Source organism: Jaculus jaculus, chromosome 11, assembly GCF_020740685.1.
Source record: "Jaculus jaculus isolate mJacJac1 chromosome 11, mJacJac1.mat.Y.cur, whole genome shotgun sequence".
Classification (NCBI taxonomy): Eukaryota; Metazoa; Chordata; class Mammalia; order Rodentia; family Dipodidae; genus Jaculus; species Jaculus jaculus.
This window is the reverse complement of record NC_059112.1, coordinates 112,923,860-112,940,195: the sequence shown is the minus strand read 5'-3', so window position 1 is coordinate 112,940,195 and position 16,336 is coordinate 112,923,860. Positions and strand designations below refer to the sequence as shown.

At 43.3% G+C, this 16,336-nt stretch overlaps 1 protein-coding gene across 6 annotated transcripts in view; it reads right to left on the bottom strand.

Moving 5' to 3' along the window:
- The window catches only part of Nprl3 (NPR3 like, GATOR1 complex subunit), a 68,014-nt gene extending 56,238 nt beyond the window's left edge, over positions 1–11,776 (bottom strand). For 3 of the 6 annotated variants that reach the window (XM_012947439.2, XM_045130363.1, XM_004652106.2), the window contains exon 1: positions 11,561–11,775. In XM_012947439.2, the coding sequence (XP_012802893.1) occupies positions 11,561–11,678 (118 nt within the window). In that variant the 5' untranslated portion in view covers positions 11,679–11,775. Of the gene's footprint in view, positions 1–11,560 lie in introns of all 6 variants that reach the window. The other 3 variants (XM_045130365.1, XM_045130364.1, XM_045130366.1) reach the window with 3 other exon arrangements.
- Between the last annotated feature and the right edge of the window lie 4,560 nt (positions 11,777–16,336).

The window sequence follows — 16,336 nt, the reverse complement described above, 5'->3', positions numbered from 1 at the left end:
GTAAAATAAGTCTCACACTAATACAAGTATTGAAAAGCCTGCCAACCTGGGTTCAATTCCCCAAACACCCACATAAATCTGGCATTTGTTTGCAGGAATAAGAAACCCATCACACCTACACATATGCAAATAAATAATTTTAAAATTGTCTATTGCAGGGTTGGTGTGGTGGCACATACCTTTAATTCAAGCATTTGAGAGGCAGAGGTAGGAGGATTGCCATGAGCTTGAGGCCACCCTGAGACTACATAGTGAATTCCAGGTCAGCCTGAGCTAGAGTAAAACCCTACCTTGAAAAAAAGAAAAAAAAAGTCTATTGTATTGGAGAGATGGCTTGCCAGTTAAGGCACTTGCCTGCAAAGCCTAAGGACCTAGTTTCGATTCCCTAGTATCCATATAAGACAGTTGCACAAGGCGGTGGCACAGGCATCTGGAGTTTGTTTGCAGTGGCTGGAGGACCTAATGTGCTCCCCATTCTCTATCTGCCTGTTTGTCTCTCTTTCTCAAATAAATAAATAAACTATTTTATTATTGTCTATTGCAGAATCAGGTATGTATTCTGTGAAGGGATAAACCCAGCATCCAGCTTATCATGAGATTTTCTTTTTTTTTTTTTGAGGCAGGGTCTCACTCTAGCCCACGCTGACCTGGCATTCACTGTGTAGTCTCAGGGTGGCCTTGAACTCATGGCAATCCTCCTACCTCTGCCTCCCAAGTGCTGGGATTAAAGGCATATACCACTACAATCAGAGCTTATCATCAGAATTTAAAAAATATATTTTGGGGGGAGGGAGGGAATTACCATGGGATTTTTTTTTATTAGCATTTTCCATGATTATAAAAAAATATCCCATTGTAATTCCGTCTGGGATTTTTTTTATAATCATGGAAAATGCTAATAAAAATTAAAATAAATAAATAAATATATATATATATATATATATATATATATATATATATATATATATAATTTATTTCCAAGCAGAGAAAGATAAGGAGAAGACAGACAGAGAATGGGCATGCCAGGGCCTCTAGCCACTGCAAACAAACTCCAGATGCATGTGTCACTCTGTCCATCTGGCTTTCTGTGGGTACTAGGGAATCGAAACCAGATCCTCAGGTTTTGCAGGCAAGCACCTTAACCACTGAGCAATCTCTACAGCCCTATCATGAGAAAATTTTTCTTTCTTTCTTTTTTTTTTTTTTTGTTTTGTTTTGTTTTGTTTTGTTTTTCAAGATAGAGTCTTGCAGCTGGGTGTGGTGGCACATGTCTTCAATCCCAGCACTTGGAAGGCAGAGGTAGAAGGATTACCGTGAGTTCAAAGCCATCCTGAGACTATCTAGTGAATTCCAGGTCAGCCTGGGCTAGAGTGGGACCCTACCTCGAAAAACCAAAAGAAAAAAAAAAAGTCTTGCTGTAGCTCAGGATGACCTGGAATTAGTCTCAAGCAGGCCTAGAACTCACAGGGATACCTCTATCTCAGCTTCTTGAGTGCTAGTATTAAAAGCATGCAACACCACAGGTGGCAGACAGAGAGAGGGAACTGGTGCACCAGCTATTGCAAATGAACCCCAAATGTATGTGCCACTGTGCATCTGGCTTTACCTGGATACTGGGGAACAGAACTTGGGTCATTAGGTTTTATGGACAAGCACCTTAATCACTAAGCCATCTCTCTAGCCCTATCATAACATTTCTACTGATCACAAAATAAATGTTCTGGCTACAAAAACTATGCCAAAAAAAAACCCAAAAAACAAAAAAAAAACCTACCTCCAAAAACAGAACAACAGAGGCCAGGTATGTTGAAGCATGTCTTTAGTCCCAAAATTCACAAGGCTGAGATAAAAGGATCCCCATGAATTCAAGAACACCATGTGGCTACAGTGTGAGTTCCAGATCAACCTGGGCTGGAGTGAGACCCTACCTCAAAACAAACACACACACAAAAACACCATGGGGGTGGAGGCTGGAGTGATGGCTTAGCAGTTTAAGCGCTTGCCTGCAAAGCCAAAGGACCCAGGTTCAACTCCCCAGGACCCACATAAGCCAGATGCACAAGGGGTACACACATCTGGAGTTCATTTGCAGTGTTTGGAGGCCCTGGTGCACCCATTTTCTCTTTCTCTCTACCTGTCTATTTCTTTGCATCTCTCTCACTCTCAAATAAATAAACAAAACAAATACACTATGGCTACAGGGATTGCTCAGCAGGTAAGGCACTTGCCTGCAAAGCCTATGAACCCAAGTCCAATTCCCCAGTATCCATGTAAAGCAGGATGCACAACGAGACACATACATCTGAGTTTTGTTTGCAGTGGCTGGAGGGACTAATGTGCCCATTTTTTCTCTCCATTTTCTCAAATAAACAAATAAAAAATAATAATCAAAATTGGCCAGGATTAATTGGCCAGCCAGGCCAAATGAGCCAATGGATGCAATAATAGCACGTCTGTAAAGGTGGAAACCAACTGCCCTCCAATTGGACTGGAGGCCCGCTCCATGGGAGGGAATACATCCCTGATACTGAAAACTTAAAATAGGGGTAGTCATGAGCCCTAGGGGTGTAACATCTGCTGATGTCTAGATAAATGTATATATTATGCTTATCAAACTGCCCAGTAATCACTTCTCTTAATATTTATACCCTTATATTAATGCTACTCTCACTTTGGGTAGAGAATCTTCTCTTTTCAGATGGCAGTGACCTTGGGACGACTCAGAAGGTATCACAGTGCTGGAAAGAAGTGACTGGAGTACTGAGTAACATCTCAATCATACCTTCCAAGGCTCAGGGTCTAATGCGGAAGAGGTGGAGGAAAGAATGTAAGAGCCAAAGGAAGGGTAGGACTCCTTACAACGTCCTCCCTCCAGACATAAAATGGCCTTGATATCCATGACCTCATAGTGCTTGACACTACCTACTCAAGACCATCATAAGAGGAGGAAAAGATCATGACATCAAAATAAAAGATAGACTAACTGAGATGGGGAGGGGATATGATGGAGAATGGAATTTCAAAGGGGAAAGTGGGCGGAAGGAGGGTATTACCATGGGATATTTTTTATAATCATGGAAAATGTTAATAAAAATTGAGAAAAAATTAAATAAGAAAAATAAGTATATACATAAATAAATAATAATAAAAAAATTTGCCAGGATTAGCCGGGCGTGGTGAATCATGCCTTTAATTCCAGCACTTGGGAGGCAGAGGTAGGAGGTTCACTATGAGGTGGCTGTGAGGCCACCCTGAGACTGCATAGTGAATTCTAGGTCAGCCTGAGCTAGAAAAAAAAAATTGCCAGAATTATACAGAAGAAAAGGCAGGCACCAGACGTGGTGGTGCATACCCTTAATCACAGCACTCAGGAGGCAGAGGTTCCTGAGGACTCCTGTGAGTTCAAGGCCAGCCTAAGAATACATAGTGAATTCCAGGTCAGCCTGGACTACAGTGAGGCCCTACCTAAAAAAAAAAAAAAAAAGAAAGTAAGAAAGAGAAATAATGATGCAGCCATATAGGAAATAAAATTATGTTGGCTCTTGAGCCTATTACTTTCTGGCTGTAAGGTCCCATGTGGCCACATTCTGGTCTATTATAACTCCCCTTTCAAAAGGTTCCATGTACACACAGCTCAGCAAGTGCCCAGAACACATCAGCAATTAGGAGCCCCCTCCTTATATCAAGATAAATACATTTTTGCATTTGTATGTGTGTAGTGTACATGTGTGTATGTTTATATGCATATGGCACATTGACCAGAGGTCAATTTATGAGCTGTCTTCTTCAATCTCTGCTTTTTTTTTTTTTTTTTTTAATAAAATGGGGTCTCACTCTAACCCAGGCTGACTGGGAACTCACCCTGGCCTGGCCAGGCTGGCCTCAAAATTCACAGTGACCAACCTACCCTGCCTCCTCAGTGATGAGATTAAAGGCTTGCACCATCATGCCTGGCTTACTTTATTTTTTGAGACAAAGTCTGTCACTAAACCCAACATTTACCAATTTGGCTAGACAAAGCAGTCAATGTAGAAAATAAAAATATGATGGCCCATTTTCAAGACAAAAGCCTTAAGCTGGGCATGAGCCTGAGACTACATAGTGAATTCCAGGACAGCCTGGGCTAGAGTGATACCCTACCTCAACCCCCCCCGGCCCCCCCCCAAAAAAATCATTGGGCCGGACAGATGGCTTAGTAATTAAGGTATTTTCCTGCAAAAGCCTAAGGACCCATGTTCGACTCTCCAGATCCCATGTAAGCCAGACATACAAGCTGATGCAAATGCACAAGGTTGCACATGCACACAAGATGGCACATACATTAGGAGTTTGATTACAGTGCATGCCAGTTCTCCCTCTCTCTCTTATAAAAATTATTTTAACTTAAAAAATCGTCTTCTTAGATAAAAGGCTTTATCAATATCAAAACTAAGAAAATAAAGCTGGAGACATAGCTCAGCTGACATCTGCTTGCATGAAGTCTTGAGCTTGATCCCTACCAAGACATAAGCAGGTGTGGTGGCACATGTCTGTAATCTCAACACTGTGGAGGCTGAGGCAGGAGGATATTGAGTTGAAGTGAAGATATGGAGTAGTCCTTGACTCCACAGTGAGTTTGAAGCCAGCCTAGACTACATGATACTATATCTCAAAAATAAAAATAAAGAGCTGAAGAGATGGCTTAGCGGTTAAGGCGTTTGCCTACAAAGCCAAAGGATCTCAGTTCAACTCTCCAGGACCCACATAATGGGCGCATGCATCTGGAGTTCGTCTGCAGTGGCTGCAAGTCCTAGACCGCCCATTCTCTCTCTCTCCTCCACCCTTCTCTCTCTCAAAGAAACAAAGAAAGTATTAAAAAAAAAAAAAAGCTGGGTGTGGTGGCACACACCTTTAATCCCAGCACTTGGGAGGCAGAAGTAGGAGGAACACTTTTTGAGTTTGAGGTCACCCTGAGACTACATAGTGAATTCCAGGTCACCTGGGCTAGAGTGAGAAAAACCAAAAATAATACTAATAAATAAATAACAACAACAAAACCACGACAACCACCACCACCAACAAAAACCTAGACAACCACCACCACCAACAAAAACCTAAGAAACCAGACTGAAAGCCTGACTCTATCAAACTCTGGACGTTGGGGAAGATTGTGATGGTTCAATAGGTAACATGCATGAGGACCTGAGCTTAGATCCCCAGCACCGATATAAAAACCAACTACACCAGCATGTGTCTGTAATCCCAGTGCTGGAGAGGTGGAGGCAGAAGGATCGCTGAGGCTTGTTTTCGAGCTAGTCTAGCCCAGTTGGTGAGCTCTAGGTTCAGTGAGAGTCTCTGTCTCAAAAAATAAGGTGAGGGTTGGAGAAATGGCTTAGTGGTTAAGACACTTGCCTACGGAGTCTAAGGACCCAGGTTCAATTCCCAATACCCAAGTACACCAGATGTACAAGGTGGCACATGCATCTGGAGTTCATTTGTACTGGCTAAAGGCCCTGCCTTACCCATATTTTCTCTCTCTCTCTTTCTGCCTCTGGAGTTCATTTGCAATGGCAGGAGGCCCTGGTGCATACACACACACACACACACACACACACACACACACACTCTCTCTCTCTCTCTCTCAAATAAATAAGTTAAAATAATAAAGGTCTAGGGTTGGAGAGATGGTTTAGAGGTAAAGGCACTTGCCTGCAAAGCCAAAGGACCTTGGTTCAATTCTCCAGGACCCAAGTAAGCCAGATATACAAAGTAGCACATGCATCTGGAGTTCATTTGCAGTGGCTGGAAGCCCTGGCACACCCATATTCTCCCTCTCTCCCTCCCTCCCTCCATCTTTCTCTCCCCCTCTTTCCCTCTCTTAAATAAATAAGTAAAATAAAATATTATTATTAATAATAATAAAGGTCTAGAAACTGGGTATGGTGTCATGCCTTTAATTCCAGCACTTGGGAGGCAGAGGTAGGAAGATACCATGAATTCAAGGCCACCCTGAGACTACATAGTGAATTCCAGGTCAGCCTGAGCTAGAATGAGATTCTACCTCAAAAAACCAAAATAATAATATGTTCTGGAGAGATTGCTCAATGGTTAAGGCTTGCCTACAAAGCCTAATGACGCATGTTTGATTCCCATGTATACCCAGATGCACAAAGTGGCACATGTATCTGGAGTTCATTTGCAGCCGCTGGTGGCCCTGGCATGGCCATTCTCTCTGTCTCTCCTCTCTCTACCTCTCCCTACTTACAAATAATGTTTTTCTTTTTAAATTTTTAAAGTAATAACTACTGGAGAGATTGCTCAGTGGTTAAAGGCGCTTCCTTGCAAAGCATGACCGCCTAGTTCAATTTCCTAGTACCCATGTAAAGCCAGATGCTCTAAGAAAGACATGTGTCTGGAGTTTGTTTACAGTGGCAAGAAGCACTGGCATGCCCATTCGGTTTCTTTCCCTCTCTCCCTCCCTCCTTACCCCCCTCCATTTCTACTTCCAAATAAAAATATTTAACAACAACAATAATAATAATAATAATGTGGAAAAGACCTGTGAAGATGGCTCAATGAGCTTGCTTGCAAAGACTGTTGGCTATGGTTCAATTTCCAAGCCACCTTACATAGGCCATCCATATGCAGTAGCAAGAGGCCTTGGCATGCTCATATAAACACACACACACATACACACAAATGCAAATAATGGATTAAATTTTTAAAAATAAGATGGAGGGCTAGAGAGATGGGTTAGTGGTTAAGGTGCTTGCCTACAAAGCCTAAGGACCCAGTTTTAATTCCCCATACCCACATAAGCCAGACACACAGGATGGCACAAGCATCTGAAGTTTGTTTACAGTGTCTAGAAGCCCTGGTAAACCAATTTTCTACCTATCTGCCTAAGAATCTCCCTCTCTCTCAAATAAATAAATATTTTTAAATATATTTTATTTATTTATTTGGGAGAGAGAAAGAGGTGCAGAGAGAGAGAGAGAGGGAGAAAGAGAATGGGAGTGCCAGAGCCTCTAGCCACTGCAAACGAACCCCAGATACACGCACCCCCTTGTGCATCTGGCTTATGTGGGTCCAGGAGAATTGAACCGGGATGATTTGGCTTTGCAGGCAAATGCCTTAATTGCTAAGCCATCTTTCCAGCCCCTTAATAAAATAGTTTTAAAATTAAAATGGAGCCGGGCTTGGTGGTGCATGTCTTCCATCCCAGCACTTGGGAGGCTGGGGTAGGAGGATTACCAGAGTTCAAGGCCATCCTGAGACTGCTTAGTGAATTCCAGGTCATCTTAGGCTAGAGTGAGACCCTAGTTCTACTCTGAGAAAACAAAAATAATAATAATAAGTTGAAGCTGGGCGTGGTGGTGCATGCCTTTAGTCCCAGTACTTGGGAGGCAGAGGTAGGAGGATGGCCATGAGTTCAAAGCCACCCTGAGACTCCATAGTGAATTCCAGGTCAGCCTGGGCTAGAGTGAGACCCTACCTTAAAAAAAAAAAAGATAGAGAGGGCTGGAGAGATGGCTTAGCGGTTAAGCGCTTGCCTGTGAAGCCTAAGGACCCAGGTTCAAGGTTCGATTCCCCAGGACACACATTAACCAGATGCACAAGAGGGTGCATGCATCTAGGGTTCGTTTGCAGTGGCTGGAAGCCCTGGAACACCCATTCTCATTCTCTCTCTCTCTCTCTCTCTCTCTCTCTCTCTCTGTCTCTCTCCCTCTTTCTCTGTCACTCTCAAATAAATAAATAATAAACAAAAATTAAAAAAAAAAGATGGAGAGCAATTGAGGTACCCAATGTCAACCTCTGGTATTCATACATATGCATACCTATATATATATAGGAACATGCATACATATACACACCATATACATAGATACATGCAAAATAAATAAAAACCCTAGCAAAAACTACACAGAAGAGATGGGTGTGACAGCACACGCTTTTAATCCCAGCACTTTGGGAGGCAGATGTAGGAGGATTGCCGAAAGTTCAAGGACACCTTGACACTACATAGTGAATTCCAGGTCAGCCTGGATTACAGTGAAACCCTACCTCAAAAAAAAAAAAAAAAAAAAAGAAAAAGAAAAAGAAGAAAAGAAAACCCTACACAGAAGCAAACTGGGTACATATTTGCAGCTTTCTGAGAAAACATTTAAAAATTTTTTTTTTTTTTTTTGGTTTTTCGAGGTAGGGTCTCACTCTGGCTCAGGTTGACCTGGAATTCGCTATGGAGTCTCAGGGTGGCTTCGAACTCTTGGTGATCCTCCTACCTCTGCCTGCCTCCCGAGTGCTGGGATTAAAGGCGTGCGCCACCATGCCCAGCAAAAATTTTTATTTGTTTATTTGAGAAATAGAGAGAGGGCTGAAGGGATGACTTAGTGGTTAAGGCATTTGCCTGCAAAGTCAAAGGACCCAGGTTCGATCCCCCAGGACCCACGTTAGCTAGATGCACAAGGGGGTGCACACGTCTGGAGTTTCTTTGCAGTGGCTGGAGACCCTGTGGTGCCCCCATTCTCTCTCTCCCTCTTTCTCTGTCAAATAAATAAATAAAATATTTTTAAAAAAAAATAGAAAGAGAGAGCTAGAGAGACAGCTTAGTGGTTAAGGTGTTTGCCTGCAAAGCCAAAGGATCCAGGTTCGATTCTCCAGGACCCACGTAAGCCAGATGCACAAGGGGGCACATGCATTTGGAGTTTGTTTGCAGTGGCTAGAGGCCCTGATGAGCCCTTTCTCTCTCTGCCTCTTTTTCTCTCTCAAATAAATAAATTATATATATATAAAGAAAAGAAAGCCAGGCGTGGTGGCGCATGCCTTTAATCCCAGCACTCAGGAGGCAGAGGTAGGAGGATCGCCATGAGTTCGAGGCCACCCTGAGACTACAGAGTTAATTCCAGGACAGCCTGAACCAGAGTGAGACCTTACCTCGAAAAACCAAAAAAAAAGAAAAGAAGAGAAGGGAGGGGAGGGGAGGGGAGGGGAGGGGAGGGGAGGGGAGGGGAGGGGAGGGGAGGGGAGGGGAGGGGAGGGGAGGGGAGGGGAGGGGAGGGGAGGGGAGGGGAGGGGAGGGGAGGGGAGGGGAGGGGAGGGGAGGGGAGGGGAGGGGAGGGGAGGGAAAAGAAAAGAAAAGAAAAGAAAAGAAAAGAAAAGAAAAGAAAAGAAAAGAAAAGAAAAGAAAAGAAAAGAAAAGAAAAGAAAAGAAAAGAAATAGAGAATGAATGGGTGCACCAGGGCCTCTAGCCACAGCAAAGGAACTCTAGCTGTATGCACCACCTTGTGCATCTGGCTTATATGAATACTGGGGAATCAAACCTGTGACCTTAAGCTTCACAGGCAAGAGCTTTAACCACTAAGCCATCTCTCCAGCCCAGGAAATCTTAACTTATCTTAAATATACAGAGTTCCTTCTAGGCTGGGGACGTGGCTCAGTGTGTAGAGTACTTGTCTAGAATGTACCAAGCCCTGAGTTCCATCTCTAGCACCACATAATTATAATGTAATTCCAGCATTCAGGAGGCTGAAGCAGGAAGATCAGAAAATCAAAGTTATCCTGAGCTACATAGAAGTTTCAGTATAGCCCTATCTCAAAAAAAAAAAAAAAAAAAAAGTTCTTTAAGTCTATAAAGAAAAATCTCAACTGTCCAAGAAAAAAGTCAGGTACAGGTTATAAATAGGTCATTCACTGAAAAGGAAATTCAAATAGCTCTGAAAACAGAAAAAAAAATGCTTATTCTTAATAACACAAATGCACAATAAAATAAGATACAACTTTTCGTTACCTGATTAATACACTGAAAAGTTAAGCTATTTAAATATGTTCCTATTACCAGGCATGGTGGTGCACGCCTTTAATCTCAGCACTCGGGAGGCAGAGGTAGGAGGATCGCTGTGAGTTCAAGGCCACCCTGAGACTACATAGTGAATTCCAGGTCAGCCTGAGATAGAATAAGACCCTACCTTGATAAACAAAAACAACATAACAACAAAAATATATGTTCCTATCCCTTAAACCCAACTACAAGACTTCTGAAATTTGTTCTTACATATACTCTACAAAATAATTATACAAAAGGGAATTTGGGGACTGGAGAGATGGCTTAGCAGTTAAGGTGCTTAACTGCAAAAGCAAAGGACCCAGGTTTGATTTCCCACTATCCACTTAAGCCAGATGCACAGGGTGGCGCATGCATCTGGAGTTCATTCACAGTGGCTAGAGACCCTGGCATGTCCATTCTTTCTATCTGGGCCCCCCCCCCTCAAATAAATATTTTTAAAAAGGGACTTTTGCAGTTTATATCAGCAAAATTGAAACAATTTAAATACCATCAACAGAGAACTAAACAAACTGTACTATGCTCATCTCATGACAGAATTCACGGTGGCTGCCATTAAAAATTCCATGGCAGGGCATGGTGGCACATGCCTTTAATCCCAGAATTCTGGGACCACACAGTTAGTGGATTCCAGGTTTGCCTGGGCTACAGCAAGATACTACCTCAAAAAAAAAAAAAAAACTCTCCATGTTGATTCTAAAGCCAAGATGTAGATATAAAGTATAATGAAAACAAGAGGAAGAATAGTGTGCTTTCAGTTGTGCTTAAATGATGTGTGCTTATGTTTACACAGAACGTTCTGGAAGGATGCACTGGAAAATGGTAACAGTAGTTGTTCATATAAGGGAAAGTAGGGGAAGAGGACCATGCCATCAAAGTATCAACTTTGTTTTTGTAACCTAAACCCCTTCTAGGGTATAATCAAGTTTTTAAAATGTTCATCCACAGAAGGTTATGTTCAGTGTACTGCACTTAAGAGGATGTATACTAAATGGAAGGGGCTCCAAGGCAGGTGGTTCAATATAAAAAAGCCCTCTATGTCGATATGTCCCTATGGGGGGAAAATTCACCCACATAGTATTTTATTTTTCTGCAGATATACATGTGGAGTGCACAGGAGGGATGATTACCAAAACACTGAGTGATTATTCCCACAAGGGAGAGGAGCAGAGTTTATAGACAACTTTGAAAAAGCCGGGCGTGGTGGCGCACGCCTTCTTTAATCCTAGCACTCGGGAGGCAGACAGAAGTAGGAGGATAGCCATGAGTTCGAGTCCACCCTGAGTCTACATAGTTAATTCCAGGTCAGCCTGGGTTAGAGTGAAACCCTACCTCAAAAATAAAAATAAAAATAAAGACAACTTTGGACGTTTCAGTAATTGACATTTTTTCCAAAATGAAGAATTCAATAAATGGATAAATATTTTTGGTTTTGTCTTTTTGATTTTTTTTGAGACACTCACTCTGTTGCCCAGGCCGGCCTTGAACTCGTGGCAATCCTCCTGCCTCAGCATCCCAAGGGCTGGGATTAGAGATGTGCACCACTTTGCCTTACACATTTTTAAACTGATTTAAAAGGCTAAGTCTAACGAAACGTTTGCCGCAGCTGTTTGGGGCATGAATTATGACTGATGTGTCTGTTTCCTTTTTTCTTCTCCGCACTGAGCAGGTGTCCTCGCACGGTCGGCAAGGACAGCCACGCGCGACGCGAGGATGGGCGGCCCCTGGGCGCCACTTACTTGTCTGGGCCGCCGGGTGCTCCTGGCTTCTCTGGAAGGGATACCTGAAGAGTAGCTTATTGCCCCTGCTGCCGGAGCTCACAAGAATCACGCTGATGGGGCTGGTGTTGTCCCCCATCCCGCGAGGGCCTGACGAGCGCCTAGCTAACGTCCCGCGCCCTCAGAGAGACGGTCACCAAGACTAGTTGCCACCCGCAGATATCGCGAGACTTAGGCGAGCCCACCGGGAAGAGCGTACGCGTGGACCAGTCAGCCGGGGCTCTGCGCAGGCGCGGGCGGCAATGTGCGCAGACGCAGCACGTTTGCGAGACCAGTTCCGGCTGGTGCGTGGGATTGAGGGAAGCTCCATCTTCTGTTGTCCGCTCCTCAGGAGCAGAACTGTATTCAAAGCAGCAGATCTGCAGCACAGCGAGACTTTGTGTTTGCAAAGACAAAAATAGTCTTGTTCTATGTTACTTTTTTTTTTAAGTTTATTCGATTAGGGTTCTCTCGCCATCACGCCCGGCTCCATCTTGAATTTTTCTCACCTATTATTGATAACGGTATCATTTGATTATTCGGCACTCTCAGAATTACCATCTACTTTGCTCTTTGGTGGTCTGACTGTATCGTATGAGAGGAAAAGAAGTATCTTATGATGTGGATTTTGCAAGCTTTTATCCCTACCTCAAAAAAACAAAACAAAAAAAAGGATTTTTTTTCTTAAAATTTATTTAGTTATGAAAGAAAGAGGGTGCACCAGGGTCTCCAGCCACTGCAAACTAACTCCAGACGCATGTGTCACCATGTGCATCTGGCTTACAAGGGACCTGGAGAATCGAACCTGGGTCCTTAGGCTTTGCAGGCATGCGCCTTAACTGCTAAGCCATCTCTCCAACCCTTTTTCTTTCTTTCTTTCTTTCTTTCTTTCTTTCTTTCTTTCTTTCTTTCTTTCTTTCTTTCTTTTTTTTTTTAGTTTGCTTTTCGAGGTACTGTCTTGCTCTAGCCCATGTTGACTTGGAATTTACTATGTCGTCTCAGGGTAGCCTTAAACTCACTGCAATCCCCCTACCTCTGCCTCCCCAGTGTTGGGATTAAAGGTGTGTACCACCAAACAGGCTGAAAAGTAGGATTTGAAGCAGATGGTCTAAAAGCACAGTCCTAGGTCTAGACTATCACATTGTCTCCTAGTAGGGCCAGCCAATGGTCTGGTAAGGCCCCACAGCTCTTAAGGCCTCATCTCAAATTTACTTGGTTTCATAGCCTGCTTTTTATTTATTCATTTATTTGAGAGAGAAAGAGGTAGATAGAATGAGTGCACCAGGGCCTCCACCCACTGCAAACAAACTCCAGATATCTGGCATATGTGGGTACTAAGGAATCAAACCTGAGTCCTTAGGCTTTGCAGGCAAGTGCCTTAATCACTAAGCCATCTCTCCAGCCCATAACCTGCTTTTCAGAAGAAAGTAAATTTTTAGAAACTGGAACCTCCAACCCTTGCTCCCTCCTTGGGCAGTCAGGTGGCCTTGGATGCTGGCCTTATCAGTCCTGTCATTTGGTCAGCTAGAGGCCTTGTGGGGGCTCACAGAGACTATCTAGGAATCACCTTCTATACTAGATGTTCCTGCCCTTCCAGGGAAGAACCACTCACCCATGACAGTAACAAAATAATCTTAAATTCTCTGCCTTGTTCTGGACTCTGATGGCAACAGATGATATTTCCTAACACTAAAGTGGAGGCCTCCATCATAGTGAAACTGGACTCTCAAAGTTAATTAGCTCTCCTAAAGACTCCCTTTCTTGGGGGAAGGAGGACACATCCCCAGCCTAGCTTTCTGCTTGAGTGAACAGACAGCCTTCTGAGCCTCAGCTACTCAGGTCTGAATGTGGCTAGTTCTTAGACTTTTATATGAACACCAGCAGTTATTACATCCTGAACTTTGCACAGGCTCAGGTTCCTTATATCACAGATGGAGAAACCAACACTAGACCCATTCCAGCCAGTATCTTGTCCCTCAACAAATCACTCAGCTAATTTCCTTCTCCATTGGAACTATGGACACATTTCATCCACCCTGCATCTACATTCCCTTATTTTCAAATATTCAATGTTAAAAAAAATAAACCCAGCCAGGCGTGGTGGCGCACGCCTTTAATCCCAGCACTCGGGAGGCAGAGATAGGAGGATCACCGAGAGTTCGAGGCCACCCTGAGACTCCATGGCGAATTCCAGGTCAGCCTGAGCCAGAGTGAGACCCTACCTCGAAAAACCAAAAATAAAAATAAATAAATAAATAAATAAATAAATAAATAAACCCAAAGCCGGGCGTGGTGGCGCATGCCTTTAATCCCAGCACTCGGGAGACAGAGGTAGGAGGATCACTGTGAGTTTGAGGCCACCCTGAGACTACAGAGTTAATTCCAGATCAGCCTGGGCTAGAGTGAGACCCTACCTCAAAAAAACAAAATAAATAAATAAATAAAATAAACCCACCCTCATAGAATGGGTTGAGTGTAAAGGACTCAGCATGAAGAGGATTTGGTGCAGTGTGGGATTTAGGAAACATCTGATAACTGTCACATGGAAAGCCAAGTTTTTTTTAATGTGGTTATAATGTCCATCTTGACATCTCAGCACATTTTACCCTTATATTTTAGTATGATTTGAGAGTCTCAGTCTGTATCCCAGTCTAGCCTGAAACTCAGGGTGAGCCTTGTGCACATCCTGACTGCTACAACTGTAGGCATAAGCTTCCATACCCAGCTACTTTTGTTTTTGTTTTTGTTTTTTTGAAGTGGGGTCTTGCTCTAGCCCAGGATGACCTGGAGTTCACTATGTAGTCTCAGGTGGCCTTGAACTCATGAGGATCCTTCTACCTCTGCCTCCCAAGTGCTGGGATTAAAGGCGTGTGCCACCATGCCTGGCTTATCTTTTTTTTTCTTATATTTTTAAGGAGTAAAAATGTAGCTGGGCTGGGAATGGTGGCACACGCCTTTAATCCCAGCATTCGGGAGGCAGAGGCAGAAGGATTGCCCAGAGTTCAAGACCACCTTGAGACCACATAGTGAATTCCAGGTCACCCTGGACTAGAGTGAGACCCTACCTCGAAAAACCAAAAATAAATAAATATATGTTTTTAATATTTATTTTTATTTATTTGATGGAGAGGGAGAGAGAATGGGCCTGCCAGGGCTCCAGCCAGTGCAAACGAACTCCAGACATATGCGCCCCTTGTGCAGCTGGCTAATGTGGGTCCTGGGGAATCAAACCTGGGTCCTTTGGCTTTGCAGGCAAACGCCTTAACCACTAAGCCATCCCTCCAGCCCAGTAAAAATATTTTTAAAATAATAATATAAGCAAGCCAGGTGTGGTAGCTCAGGCCTATAATCTCGACACTTGGGGGGAAGAGGTAGAGGAATCTTTTATGAGTTTGAAGCCAGTGTGACTGAGTTCCAGGTCAGCCCAAGCTAGAGTGAGACCCTACCACAAAACAAAACAAAACAAAACAAAACAAAACAAAACAAAACAAAACAAAACAAAAAACAGCAAAGCATGGTGTCACACATACTTTTAGCACCCTGGGGTAGATACACCAACAGCATGAGTTTGAGCCCCATCTGAGCTAGCTACCCAGGGAGGTCCTGGTCAACTTGGGCTACATAGTGAGAGCCTGACTCAAAAACTAAATAGGAATGGGAAGATGGCTCAGCATTAAAGATGCTTGCTTGCAGAGCCTGTAGGCTTGTGTTCAATTCTGCAGTACCCACATAGAGCTAGGTGCACAATATGGCTCAAACATCTGAAGTTCCTTTATAGTGACAAGAGGCTTTGGTGCGCCCATCCTCTCTCTCCCAATCTCTCTCTCTCTCTCTCTCTCTCTCTCTCTCTCTCTCTCTCACACACACACACACACACACACACACACACAAATAAATAAACAAAAAAAATCAAGCTAAATAAATAATAGGTGTCACACATACCTATAATCAGCATTTGGAAGACTAGGGCAGGAAGATTGAGAGCTTAAAACCAGCCTGGCTGCATAATGAGACTGTGTCTCAAAAAATAGACACATAGCTGGGTGTGGAGGTGCATGGGTAGGAAGATTGCTGTGAGCTCAAGACCAGCCTAAGACTACATAGTGATTCCCAGATCAACCTTGGCTAGTGTGACATCCTACCTCGGAAAAGAAAAATTTAAAAAAAGGTTATGGTTGCAAATGCTTTTTTTACCCCAGCACTCAGGAGGAAGGGGTAGGTGGATTGCTGTGAGTTTGAGGCCACCCTGAGACTACATAGCAAACTCCAGGGCAGCCTCCGATAGAAAAAACAAAAAGAAAAAAAAAAGTGCTGAAGAGATTGCCTAATGGTTAAAGGCAGCTGCTTGTAAAGCCTGACAGCCTGGGTTCAAGTCACCAGTACCCACATAAAGTAATATGCACAAAGTGGTGCAAATATCTGGAGTTCGTTTGTAGTGGCAAGAGGTCCTGGCATACCCATACTCACTGTTTCCCTCTCTGTCTCAAATAAATGAATAAACACATATATATTTTAAATTGATAAAAAAAATTAATCAGGCATGATGGTGGCACACACCTTTAATCACAGACACAGAGATGCTGGACTAGGAGGATCACCATAAGTTCAAGGCCAGATGGAGCTACAAAGTGAGTTGCAAGTCAACTTGGGATAGCATGAAACCATGCAAATAAATAATTAAATTACAAACTTCTCACCCAGAACCAGTACAACAAATCAAAGTAGTGACAGGGCTGAAAATATAATTCAGTATAGAGT